Here is a 13,775-nt window from a genome sequence, read left to right on the forward strand (position 1 = left end):
TTGAAAGCAAGAATGAGTGATGATGTTTTAAACCTATTCCATTGCTGAAATAATCTGTGGAAAAAAATAACTGAACTCTTCTTGACTGATTTTCATTTTCAGATTTGAAAATAATTTCACGGTTTACTCACGGATTTCAGTGTGTGTGCTATGAAATATTCTTTGCACTTTGGGAAAATGACCTTTTACCCCTAGCAGGGGAACATTCAGAAGACTCTTTTTGTCTAGTTTTTAGTGGGTATGAAAGGCAAAGATGAAGCTATGGCTATTGGAGGACACTGGTCCCCCTCACTGGATGGACCTGATCCAGAAAAGGACCCTTCGGTGCTGATAAAGACGGCAATTCGTTGTTGCAAGGCTCTTACAGGGATTGACTTAAGTGTGTGCACGCAATGGTAAGTACTGTACTGCAAAGCCAAGTCCATTGTAGAAATAAATACTTGTCTGTTACCAGGACTTAAAAAAAAAAAAAAAAAAAAGCTGGAAAAACTCTTTTCTTTGTCAACCGCTCTTGGTAGTTCAGGTGAACTACTCAAAGGATGTTCTGTTTGGTAATCAGCTTGATTGGTGCCAACTGTGCTGAATACTGCATTAAGAACTAATTAAAAATTCTGGGTTTATTTTGACATGTTATACTGTAATTTTTTTAATGAATGTGCGTTGAAAATATTTTTCATTTTGTGCATAGCTGGAGAGGATCGTCAAGAGAACTTCATTTCATTATTCTTTTGTTATAAATAAATAGCCGTTTGTTATACAGCCATATTTTCTCTTGATGAGTTTCTGTCCTGCGTTAACACTCTCTGTGGTTGTACCAATACCAGGAAAGCCTATTGTATGCTAAATTTGAAGTTCTTCAACAACTTCTGTTTGCACATAAAACCTACTTGGGCTAAACAACAAGTTGTATAAAAAGCATTTTGTTGATTTTCCTCCTTTCCAGTTGCGATACCTTTTTGCAAGTGTGCCGGAAGAGAAAATATGGCTTCCATAATTTTTTTCTTTAGATAAACCTCAAGGTCTTGCAGCAAAATTTCTTTACTTGATGTGCTACAAGTGATCTAGGCTCTTTAAAATGTATTGTAGAATTTTTTTTCCAACATGCTTCTTCCCTTGCAACAGGTACCGTTTTGCAGAGATTCGCTACCATCGCCCTGAGGAGACCCACAAGGGGCGTACAGTTCCAGCTCATGTGGAGACAGTGGTTTTATTTTTCCCGGATGTTTGGCATTGCCTTCCCACCCGCTCAGAGTGGGAAACCCTCTCCCGAGGATACAAGCAGCAGCTGGTCGAGAAGCTTCAGGGTGAACGCAAGGAGGCTGATGGAGAACAGGCACTGAACGCTAATCCCTTTTTCTATTTCTGCTTCTCACAGGCACAGGAACACAGGCACAAAATGCACACCACATACTACACAACATACATACATAGGAGGAACATAACTGGTAACAATGACTGGTAAACCAGCTTTCAGCAGTGTAGTGAATGTTGCTTTCTATTTTTATTTCAGCTAGTTCACTAACTTTAAACGTGTATGCTGATATCACAAACGGAATTAAATTGTGCTTACGATGCGCAGAAATTTTTATCGTAGACGTAGTTGCTGGAATCTGGGACCAGTTGTTGAGTGAGATTCAGTTTATGAATAGCTGTCTTCAAACATTTTGCCATTTTCTGAAATTTCTAAATTCTCTCTTGTGGCCAGTTCTAATTGTGATCTTTGAAATTGAACAAACATTAGTCTGAAACATCTGAATTTCAGGCCATGTGGCTGATCAGCATCTTGGAATAAGGGAAGGTCTGGCTGACCAAAGAGTAATTTGGGGGATTTAAAATGTGGGGGAAGATCACCCGCTGTGTGGTTACTGGAGACCAGCAGTGTCTGTGTAACCCCAATATCCTTTGTGGTGTTGCTTATCACCCTTTTGTGTTCCACAGATCTGGCTTGTATTGGCTGAGTGGCACTGTGATCATTTATAAAGTGGTAGAATGTGTGTGTGAACTTGTCTAAATAATAACTTTAGGAGAAGACTATCTGAAACAGTTGTGACCTTGCACAGATCAGCAACAGAATTTAAAAAATAACTGAAATGCTTTCAAGCTTTCTGAATGATAATTTTGAAATTTTGTTTGTCAGGATGAAGAGGAAAAGGATGATGGGGAAGCTAAAGAGATCTCTACGCCTACACACTGGTCTAAACTGGATCCAAAAACAATGAAGGTAACAAACACTTCTGAAAGTTTAGTTCTGTTGTACTTTTTCATTTTTAAGACATGACCTGAAATGCAGCAGTATGCTTCCTTAACTGAGCAAGAAAACTTCAGTAGTGTTTTGCTGAATTTATAGGTACCAGGTGTGTTATCACAGTATGCAGGGATGATTCCTGGTTGTAGAAACTGAATACAGCTAATTAAATCTATTCTGAACTTTGTACAATTAAAGGATATCACCTATGATCCATGAACTGGAAAACAAGAGTTCTGCTGTAATCTGCCAGATTACTACTTATATTAAGAAATGTGGGGTCTAAAATACTTACAAAATGGTACATTTTTGTGCAATTACTGCCTTTTTAAACTATGTCAGTAGACATAATAAAAATTTCCTCAAAAGCAGTACTAAGAATAAACTATTTTACTTGAACAGAATCCTTTCCTTGCCTCTGTGAAAAGTTCCTCAGAAAGAAGTTTTTTGTGGAAAACATAAATTTAAGTGCAGTAGTTTTTTTTTAATATCAGTAACGTTCAGTGTTTTTCAGCACATGTTTAAAAAGTACAGTTGACTTTTCAGTGCTGTTGATTTTTACCTCACTTTTGTCTACTAATCCAGAGTTTTGTGATGTCGCTGCTTGATACCACTCACAAAGCTTTTATTTACCAGGTAAATGACCTTCGCAAAGAATTAGAAAGTCGAACCCTTAGCTCTAAGGGACTGAAATCTCAGCTGATAGCTCGACTGACAAAGCAGCTGAAAGTAGAGGAACAAAAAGAAGAGCAAAAGGAGCTAGAGAAGTCTGAGAAAGAAGAGGAGGAGGAGGAGGATAGGAAATCTGAAGATGATAAAGAGGTTAGGATTTGGACATACTTGGTTTAAGTCCTAAGTATATGTTAAATATATTAAATATTTGTATAAATATGTATAAGCATAAAAAGTAGAGGCATGTGCCTACTTCTGCTGGGATTTTGTTGTTCTCATGTGACTGTGCTGGGAACTCTTGCTGTACCTTGAGCTGCTGAACTGGGAGGAGCTCTCAGTCAGTTTGAATTACTTTGTGTCAGCCAATCAGCTCAAAAGGGCCGCTGCATGAAGGGTGTCTGAATTAACGTTTGTCCTTAAATCTAAGGAAAAATAAATCCAAGCCTCCTGAGAAACACCATGCTCAAGATGAGTGAACACACTTAACAACACCTTAACTCCTTAAACCTACATGAAGAGCAGTTGCTTAGTTCTGTTAGCCTCTGTGTCTCACAGTCCAGCTCCTTCACATGGCAGATGGTTTCCTTGGGTTTGTTTTCCCTTATTACAAGGCTTTAATCTTTGCTTTTGGATACTTGCTGTGTATTGGAGTTTCTCAGTTTTGTGGTTTGTAGTTGCAGTGCCTAGTCTGGCTTGCTAATTCACAAAAATTAACAAAATCTGTGCAATAAGGCCAAAGCTCAACCACAGAAAGGAGGCAGAAATATTTCGAGAATGACTTGTGCTTTAGTTGCTTTTAAACCTGCCTTTGTGTATGTTACTTGCTAACCTGTGCGGGGTGATTGGAAGTTTTTATTTTTATGCATCTCTGTAAATGTTGAGGGAGGAAAGGCCATGTGCTTGCTAATTCCATCAGCTGCTGCTGCCTTCTCCCACAGCTTGGATGGGGTTCAACTAGCTTGGGTTTCTTGCCACAGCTTTCTTTAGGATTGAAGGGGAGCTGTGATTGTGCTGGCTTTTTATGAAGCACAAGCTCTGCCTTGACTTTTTCTGTAGTCAGGAGACTTCAGTATTTGTCTCTTGGCAATCAGTAAGATGGTGCATTTTACATTTTGTAACCCTTCGTTTCATTTGCATCGGGTGTATCTATAGAGATTGCATTTCCCATAATCAAGAGTTAGATAAATTGTCATCTGGTAACTGCTGGAGCTGTGTTGGTGTCTTCGGAGAGGTGAAGTATGAAGCCTTTCTCTTCCTTTGTAAGGAGCAAACAGCTCGCTGTGCCGTACAGCTGTGCGTCCCTTCCAGCAGCTTAGGCTTTAGGAAAGCAGTGACTCCCAGAAACTAACGTAGAGGCTGAAGCTTCACCTTTGCAGTATGCTGCATGCTGGTTTTTGTCCCCTTTTAGGAAGAGGAAAGGAAGCGCCAGGAGGAGCTGGAGCGTCAGCGGCGGGAGCGGCGCTACATCCTGCCGGACGAGCCGGCCATCATCGTGCACCCCAACTGGGCAGCCAAGAGCGGCAAGTTCGACTGCAGCATCATGTCCCTGAGCGTGCTGCTGGACTACAGGCTGGAGGATAACAAAGAGCATTCCTTTGAGGTAACGCAGCTGTGCTGCTGACTGTCAGCTCCTCGTGTTTCTTTCTGATTGTCGCGGGAAGGTTTCTGAATTGCCGAGGCTCTGGTACGTGGCACGGTAGGAATGTGCTCACTGCACGGTGTCCAGAGGAATGCACAGGTTTTCAGATGCTGAGTGGCATTTGTAAAGTTGTTTAAGGATTCCATGTTCAAAGCAGATGGTAAGAAATCTGACGCTTCATAAAATTCTAATATGGTGTAAGTTGCTAAAATTGCACCTCGTAGCTATTTCACCATGATTATATAAGTTTTTAATACATGTTTTAAAACTTTTTGTCACATTTCTTCTTTATGTGCAGGTATCATTGTTTGCAGAACTCTTCAATGAAATGCTTCAGAGAGATTTTGGTGTCAGAATTTACAAAGCACTGATTTCTCTCCCAGAGAGAGAGGACAAAAAGGACAAAAAAAGCAAAAAAGATGAGAGAAAAGAAAAAAAAGAAGAAAAAGATGATGAAACGGATGATCCAAAACCTAAAAGAAGAAAATCTGGAGATGATAAAGATAAAAAAGAAGAGCGAGATGAAAAGAAGGTCTGCAGTTAGTTCATATGCAGTCTAGCCTGTGCGGATCAATATTAAAGTGTTTCTATTTCTATTTGACATTACTGCTTTCAGAAACTCAGCTCTTGTAACATTACTTAATTAATTTGACTTTTTGATCTATTTAAATATGCTTCAGTTATATTCAGTAATTTAAAAATTTTTACAGCTGTATGGGGAGTATTTTAACATTCAGCTGTATCATATAAATTTGTATCTGTGTTCTTAGGTGACTAAGCGTAAATGTAGGCAAATTTTGACTGGTAATAAGGTTTTTACTTTGCTGGGTTTTGATTCTTACTAGATAAATATTTTTGTTTTCCCTTATTACAAAGCTTTAATCTTTGCTTTTGGATACTTGCTGTGTATTGGAGTTTCTCAGTTTTGTGGTTTGTAGTTGCAGTGCCTAGTCTGGCTTGCTACTTCACAAAAATTTACAAAATCTGTGCAATTTTTGTTACAGAGGGAAGATAAAAGGAAAGATGATTCTAAAGATGAAGAAGAAACGGAAGAGGACAATAATCAAGAAGAATATGATCCAATGGAGGCAGAAGAGGCTGAGGATGAAGATGAAGGTATCTTGAACTATGAATTTTGTGACCTTTAACAAAGTTTTTTATCACTGATTACGTTCATTCAAGCTGGAGAAGGCACTGGAACGAGGCAATTTAAAATTGCATTGTTAAACCAGTTTTATTCTAGTGATTTTGACCAGTTCTGCATCAGATGTAAGTACCTTTATGCCAGGCACTGCATGAACGCAGTGAATGTGAGCGAGCTGTGGTGCTGTGAGTGAGGCATGCATATAGAAGTGGTTTCGTGTTTTTCAGAATGCAGACCACTCGCAGCTCCCATTGAAGTCAGTAGGAGATGTGAGTATTCAGCACCTCTGAAAAACCAAGCCACTTTTACGTGCCTGGCTTCCTGCTCCTCACTTCTGGAATGCCATCTTGGTTCTAGCTAGGACAGGATGTGGTGTGGGTGCTCTTCAGCCCATGTCACAAGAGGTTGTTTTCTGTTTGGGTGGAGTTGTGTTAGCCTGAAGAAATAGGGGAAGGGTCTGGAGGACTCTGCAGGCAATGGCAGCAGCTCTTCCCCTGCTCAGGGATTCAGGAAGGTGTGAAACGTCCTGCGTGGTTTCTGGTTTGCACTTTGGGGTAGTTGCCTTTCTGTGGAGAGGTTTTGCTAGACATGTGGGTTTGAACTGTGTGGATACTGCAGTCCCAGCATTTTCAGTTGTATTTTTGGCAGAGTACTGGACCAGCCTTAAAAAGCTGATGCTAATCTGTGGTTTCCAGAATGACTCCTATTTGCTTATAATTTGTCTGTAAGAGTGGCCTGGGCTTGTCCTGTACAAGTGCTGCTGCTTCCCAGAACCTGTCCTTATGCCATTCCCAATCGAGAGTTGCTGAGAAAACCCAGCAAGCCATGGAGGTGCAGGAGAAAGCAATTGGCTCTCAGAAAAGGGTTGGTGAAATTAGCCAAGTGTTGTAATACATAGTTTTTCCCAAGTTTTCCTCACAAGGAGGGTGAGCGTAAAGCTGAACTTGGCACATGATTCTCTGACCCAAGACTGGCATGGAAGGTGCAGAGCTGCATGCCATAATCCATCCCAGCAGTTGTCTCGTGCCTTTCTCTCAGTCTAGTTTTACTGTACTGCCTATCTTTAGACACAAAACCTGCCATTTGTAATTCACACCTAATAAGTGATGTGATCTGTAACTTCTTGGAGAATCTAAGTCATAGGAAGAGTAATCTCTCACTCAACATGAGTATAAACACGTGGTTTTAATTACATAGTGTATATGGGTTTTATTGGATGAAATATTGGAGTAAATGATATTGGATCTGAGTAGCAATAACCATAGCTGAGTGCAGACTCTGCCAAGCCTCATTAGGGAGAATTGTGGTAATTTCCTGCACACCACTTAAATAGATGGCAATGTTGGCAGCACTCATTTTGGCCTAGTTAGCATTTGTTTCAGCTCTTCTGTCCTGTGCGTGGAACAAACACAGGGAAAAAATTATAAATGGCTTTTGTTTAAATACGACTAGAGAAAAAAATCAGAATTTAACAGGGCTCACTTCAATGTGTTTATTATTATTTTTCAGGAAAGTATATTGCAGATGTTTGGGGGTTTATGTGGACTTTCAGAGTGGCAACATGTACTCTGGTGATGGCTGTGTAATGGTTTGATGTGGGTATGTTGAATTTTCTTTCTGTTTGCAGATCGGGACGAAGAGGAAATGAACAAACGGGAGGACAGAAGAGAGGGAAATAAGCATTGTAAAGAGAGGGCGTCGAAAGATAAAGTAATTAACACCTTTCTTCACGACTGCATAGACCTTGTTAGAGGTGTCCTAATTACAGCTTAGCTTTATTTTTATTATAAGACCTGTTTTCCCTTTGAAAACAGCTGTTAAGTAAATGATTGAGGGCAGAGGGGATGTTTCCTATTTTATAATTGGATTAATTCTATGACCATTTTTTACATACTAGCATGAACAAAGGGAAATTTTGTCTACCAGCTATTACTATCCATTGTGAAGTATTCCTTCTAAATACTGAAAGATTACTTTTCATATATAGCTTAAATTAGTCGTAAATAACATGATCTAAGTAGGTAATTGATAGTAATATTAATTACTTGACTTAAAGTAATAGTAAAATGAACAGAGAAAAAACTTCTGTTAAGTCAGAAGTTGGTATATTTTTGGAATGATATTTTTACTCCCTAATGATCCCATAATAAATTTTCTCTAGGAGAAAGACAAGACCCAGATGGTAACTGTTAACAGGGATCTCCTGATGGCTTTTGTTTATTTTGATCAAAGTCATTGTGGCTACCTTCTGGAGAAGGACATGGAGGAGATCCTGTACACTCTCGGACTTCACCTGTCACGTGCTCAGGTTTTGTATACTACTAAAAAGCTTTCCAAATGTTACAGGACTGTTTTAAGTGGGAGAAATGTAATTTAGCTTCTAAAGGCTTTGCTTACGTACCTGATCTCTTATTTTTATGCAGTCATTTCAAATTTACAATGAAATAAGAGTTTAATATTTTGTAAATTGACTGGGAGGGAAAAGGTGAAGTTTGCAGCTTATAACATGCCGATACTGTATGTGTATCTTTAGTCTCTAAATTGTATTTATTCTTTTCCTAGTTTGTTTGCACTTTAAGCCCCACTATGTTAAAGATCAGAAAGCTATGCAATTTCTTTTAAGTTTTCCAAGCTAAACAATTCTTGTTTAGGTAACAGGATGTCTGGGTATTACATAACACCATTATTTCTTTCCATGTGTTGTAGGTCAAGAAGCTGCTTAATAAAGTAGTGCTTCGAGAATCTTGCTTTTACAGAAGACTAACAGATACTTCTAAAGATGAAGAAAACCAAGAGGAGTCCGAAGAGCTACAGGAAGATATGCTAGGTGGTATTTTTTTTTTCCTCACAAACTTCCAGAGAGTTATTTCTCTGTGATAATGAGAGTTCTGAGGTACTTGATTTTTTGCAGAAACTAATTGAGCCACTTTGGAAAAGTAAATCTTTGGCAAAGTTCAAAAGTCGGGTGGGTTTTTTTTCAAAAACAGGGTTTTTTGTGCTTCCAACACGTAATGTTGCAACCCTAGGATAAATCTTAATGTCTTGGAACAGGAAAGAGGACAGAAGTTAATGTTCAGTATTGATGAACATCATTCCTCGTTACTAGTTTTGAAGTCAGGAGGCTCAGAGGTGCAGGTAGTAGAATGGAGCCTGAGTTTTGAAGACAAATTCCTGCAGGAAAGAGGCATAGAATGATGTCTCAAAAGAGAATGCTGCTTTTTGGCAGGGGGGACAATTGGGGTCAGGGGAAGGAGAGAAGTGTGTGGGATAGATCAGCAAACTTGAGTCTGGATTTGTTCTCCTGAGAAGTGTCTGGAGTTGGTCTCTAGAATGATGTTGAGGTTATTGAGGCTGGAGCAGCACTGAGGGCTATCTGAGGTTGGTCTCTGGAGTGACCCTGTGGTGTTTGAGGCTGGAGCAGCACTGAGCAGTGTCTGAGGTTGGTCTCTGGAGTGACCCTGTGGTGTTTGAGGCTGGAGCAGCACTGAGCAGTGTCTGAGGTTGGTCTCTGGAGTGACCCTGTGGTTATTGAAGCTAGAGCAGCACTGAGCAGTGTCTGAGGTTGTTCTCCAGGGTGACCCTGTGGTTATTGAAGCTAGAGCAGCACTGAGCAGTGTCTGAGGTTGTTCTCCAGGGTGACCCTGTGGTGTTTGAGGCTGGAGCAGCACTGAGCAGTGTCTGAGGTTGGTCTCTGGAGTGACCCTGTGGTGTTTGAGGCTGGAGCAGCACTGAGCAGTGTCTGAGGTTGGTCTCTGGAGTGACCCTGTGGTGTTTGAGGCTGGAGCAGCACTGAGCAGTGTCTGAGGTTGTTCTCCAGGGTGACCCTGTGGTGTTTGAGGCTGGAGCAGCCCTGAGCAGTGTCTGAGGTTGTTCTCCAGGGTGACCCTGTGGTGTTTGAGGCTGGAGCAGCCCTGAGCAGTGTCTGAGGTTGTTCTCCAGGGTGACCCTGTGGTGTTTGAGGCTGGAGCAGCACTGAGCAGTGTCTGAGGTTGTTCTCCAGGGTGACCCCGTGGTTATTGAGGCTGGAGCAGCCCTGAGCAGTGTCTGAGGTTGTTCTCCAGGGTGACCCTGTGGTGTTTGAGGCTGGAGCAGCACTGAGCAGTGTCTGAGGTTGTTCTCCAGGGTGACCCTGTGGTTATTGAGGCTGGAGCAGCACTGAGCAGTGTCTGAGGTTGTTCTCCAGGGTGACCCTGTGGTGTTTGAGGCTGGAGCAGCACTGAGCAGTGTCTGAGGTTGTTCTCCAGGGTGACCCTGTGCTTGTTCCCCGTGCCGCTGCAGGGAACCGGCTGCTGCTGCCGTCGCCCGCGGTGAAGCAGGAGTGCAAGGCCGTGGAGGAGAACGTGGGGCTCATCGTGTACAACGGAGCCATGGTGGATGTGGGCAGCCTCCTGCAGAAGCTGGAGAAGAGTGAAAGGGTGCGGGCAGAGATTGAGCAAAAGCTGCAGCTGCTAGAAGAAAAAACAGGTGGGATGTCACTTTGAAGGCGGCTTACAGGGGTGCGTGGCACTGAGACTTCTTAAGTAGAGAAATCAATTTGGGTAATACTTGTGATCTAAATTTTATTCAAGTTGAATGCAAGACTTTAAATGTGGTCAGAATTAAGTATTATCAAAAGTAATTCAATTCAGTTTTTAATGTTCTTTAAAAATTAGTACTATGGTGTTGCACACAAATAGAATATTAAGATGCAAAGTACACGGCATTGGAAGTGACTTGACATTTTCATTTCTTCCCTTCCTAAGATGAGGATGAAAAAACTATATTACAGCTGGAGAATTCTAACAAAAGTCTGTCTGCGGAGCTGAAAGAAGTAAAAAAGGACCTTGGCCAACTGCAAGAAAATTTGAAGACCTCAGATGATAAAAAATTGCAATTTGAGGGTCAGCTGAACAAGACAATCAAAAATTTAGCTACTGTTATGGATGAAATACAGAGTGTTCTCAAACAGGTTAGAATTGTTTAATTCCATGTTTTTATTATTGTAGGCAAACTTCTGTAGACTAATTATTGAAACAAACACTTCAGTAGAAAAACAATTTGGACATGTATTCAGGGCAGGAGTGTCTTAATATATGGAGAGAAGAAGCTAAATGTTTGATTGACTATAAAGGTAACAAATTAAATGTGTTTTTTTCTTAACCTGCAACATATGTTCCTGACTTCAGTGTTTTTAAAAAGGTATAAATATTCATGTAGATCTCAAACTATCTGAATGATTTCCTGTCCTGATCTTGTCCATCTCCAGAAGTCCAAATCTGCTCCTCTGTTGGCTGGTCAAGAGTATTTTTTCAAGGCAGAATTCAACTATTTCAGTATGTGGGGGTATCTCAGTATAATGAGTTTTAAGCAAAACCCATTAGCTCCAGAGCCTTTCTACCATTCAGTTTTTTCAGGAAGATCCTGGAACTGGTTATAACTAAACTGAGTAGGATACCAGTTCACATAGTACCCTAAAGATACAAACAGTATCTGCTGCTTCACAGTTTGCATGAGAAATACAGCTTCTACAATTCCTCTCACGTCTCCCTTTTTCCTTTTGAAGGACGTTGTGAAGAACGAAGATAAAGATCAGAAATCCAAAGAAAACGGAGCAAACGTATGATAAACTGCTGCTGTTTAGAAGAATGGTGTTACATAATGTAATATAAATCATGATACCAGAATGTATGGGAAGTGATGCATGTTTGATTTTAGTAGTATAAATATCTTAGTTCCAAAAGATGTATAAAGTTTTATGAATGTGTCTGCTCCAGAAGATTGCTTGTAATTCTTAGCATTCAAGTTGAGACACTCCTCGAGTGAAAATAATTTTGCATTGCGAAAAGTTTTAGGATGAACTTTGTTATCGTTTTAACCCTAATAAAGTTCATCACCGTAACGAACAGTAGCAAGTATTTAATTACCAAATGTTTTTCATTGAAGTCTAGTGAAATCAAAATTTTCATTATTTATAGACTCGCCATTTTTCGGTTTTTGTCTTTATTTCGGTCTAATTAGTCTTTTTCAATTCAAATATAAATCACAAAGTAGCATGCTGCTTAATTTTGCAAGTAAAGTTTTTTTTAAAAAACAGCTTCTTGGATTTTTTTTTTTTTTGTTTTCACTTGTCACAACTTTTTTTCCCTTCCAAATATAACTTTCTTTCCCAAAGCTGCTTATATTAAAGCCTTGTAATATACAGCAGTTTGGAGGAGTTAAGAAAGCAATAGAAACCTACCAAAATACTGGTAGAGTTGTAAGATTTATATGAAATTCCACGGGCCTGGTTTAAATGTGTTTCATTTGTGTTCACTAAATTGTTCTTATCTTTGGATTAATCTATCTACTCCTTTTTAATAGCAAATGCAGTATATTAGCTGTAGAGTTGGACACCAGGCCAGCAGATGTCAGAATAATGCCTTACATGGAGAAAAAGCTGCCAGTGTCAACTGCCTTGGGTTAAATTTGGACTGCCAAAGTGGGTAATTTCTGCTAAGACTTCAGTCCAACAAAAAAATGGATCCACAAGTAACTGTACTGCATATTGTGATTACAAAGGAGCAGGACACAACTGGGTTTGTTGAGAAGGGGTAAGGTGGCCTTTGTGCTCACAAATCACTAGAGATGGAGACTCACGGGTTAATGTGACTTCCTTCTCAAAGGCAACTTACTCAAAGGATGTGAAATGTCAACAGTTGTATTTTGGTGCAACTTTCAGGAAAATTAAGGGGTTTGAAAGTTGGGACAGAAGTGTTTTCTTACAGAAATGGTTCATTTTAGGAGATGTTTTCTTTTTTAGCCTAGATGTCCTAGGTAACTAAATACCTGTTAGGAAAGTCCAAGTGCCATAATATGTATGAATAACCTACATGGAAACTCATGTAGCTTTAATGAGATACACATTAAAATGCCTGAATTTATGTTCAAAAGAGTCTAAGCTGGTGCTTTTATCACTTACCTTTCTTGGCTCTTTTGGAGCTAGACAAGTGAAATATCTTTCATTCAAGTAACATGCATAAGCTTCCCCCTCATTCATCTCATTTGAGTCATTGTATAATACCTGAACTGTTCACAGTCAAGTAGGAAATACTATGAAAACACTAATTGTATATAAGTACACAGAAAATACATGCTTTAAAAATTGGGAGATAACATCTCAGAATGATTGAATGAGGATGGTGATAAATTTATCCTATTGAAAAGCATTATCTGTGGTGTACAGATGGTGTTAAATTCTTTTGTAATCAAATTATATTTTTCACCTTTACCTTTGTACAGATTGTTGACAGCATGTTTAATTTTTGACGTTGAGCACCGTTTGTGTAAATGGACTTGAAAGAATTGCATCTGAAATACTTTATTCCTGAATTTCAGCAGTACGTGTGAACATACAAGAAAATGAGTCCAGAATTTAAGATAACAACATTTCAGGCACACTGAAACATCTGACATATTTTGCTTGGGTATTTTTACCTTAAACTGCAGAGCTGAAAGCAGTTTTAGAACAAGCAGGCCTCCTCATCTCGTTCTTCAGTGAGGGGCCCTGTGAGACAGTTGCTAGAGTGATACAGATTTTTACAATATTTAAGAAAAAGAGTATTTGTTAGAATGACTGTAATCTTTCTCTATATTGATTTGATGTAATAGTGTTTCAGATACTATGTACAGTCTGCATTTCTGTTGGAAAGGAAATTAAATGGGTAAAGAATAACAGGAAAAAAAACCAAGGAAAAGTTTTACAACCTACATGGAGCTTGACCAGTCTCCTGAAGCACAAATAATCTGAGGGAGAACAGGCACCTCTTACAGACTGTGTGACTTACTGGGCCAAACAGCACAAAGTTCTGTATATGAGCCACACTGATGCTGTGTATTAGCTAAAGCTTCTTAGTATTATTCCCAGAAATAGAACTAATTCTAAGGGAAATGGAGTAGAGAATCAGTAATGGAGGTTTGGAGAATCAGTCTTTTGTCTGTTTTGATTTAAGAACAAAGTTTTTTTATTTCATGTCCACATTTCCCACCTTACAGTCTTTGTACTTCTGAGGTGTTTGTTATGTCCCAGTTACTGACAGAAGGCTGCTGAAAGTGAGCCT

General features: G+C 39.6%; 1 protein-coding gene and 1 non-coding gene across 7 annotated transcripts in view; both read left to right on the plus strand.

Annotated features, from left to right (window-relative positions):
• The window catches only part of CCAR1 (cell division cycle and apoptosis regulator 1), a 28,692-nt gene extending 15,049 nt beyond the window's left edge, over window positions 1-13,643 (plus strand). For all 6 annotated transcript variants that reach the window (XM_038140506.1, XM_038140507.1, XM_038140508.1 and 3 more), the window contains 13 exons: window positions 229-395; window positions 1,123-1,333; window positions 2,138-2,221; window positions 2,882-3,067; window positions 4,326-4,517; window positions 4,855-5,088; window positions 5,561-5,672; window positions 7,328-7,410; window positions 7,862-8,008; window positions 8,407-8,527; window positions 9,979-10,164; window positions 10,443-10,648; window positions 11,243-13,643. In XM_038140506.1, coding sequence (XP_037996434.1) covers window positions 229-395; window positions 1,123-1,333; window positions 2,138-2,221; window positions 2,882-3,067; window positions 4,326-4,517; window positions 4,855-5,088; window positions 5,561-5,672; window positions 7,328-7,410; window positions 7,862-8,008; window positions 8,407-8,527; window positions 9,979-10,164; window positions 10,443-10,648; window positions 11,243-11,302 — 1,989 coding nt within the window. In that variant the 3' untranslated portion in view covers window positions 11,303-13,643. The remainder of the gene's footprint in view (window positions 1-228; window positions 396-1,122; window positions 1,334-2,137; window positions 2,222-2,881; window positions 3,068-4,325; window positions 4,518-4,854; window positions 5,089-5,560; window positions 5,673-7,327; window positions 7,411-7,861; window positions 8,009-8,406; window positions 8,528-9,978; window positions 10,165-10,442; window positions 10,649-11,242) is intronic.
• On the plus strand, window positions 15-78 carry LOC119702945. Its single transcript, XR_005257493.1, has one exon. It is a non-coding gene; the product is annotated as a small nucleolar RNA SNORD98 (small nucleolar RNA).
• Window positions 13,644-13,775: the final 132 nt, after the last annotated feature.

This window comes from Motacilla alba, chromosome 6 (genome assembly GCF_015832195.1).
Source record: "Motacilla alba alba isolate MOTALB_02 chromosome 6, Motacilla_alba_V1.0_pri, whole genome shotgun sequence".
NCBI classification, from domain to species: Eukaryota; Metazoa; Chordata; class Aves; order Passeriformes; family Motacillidae; genus Motacilla; species Motacilla alba.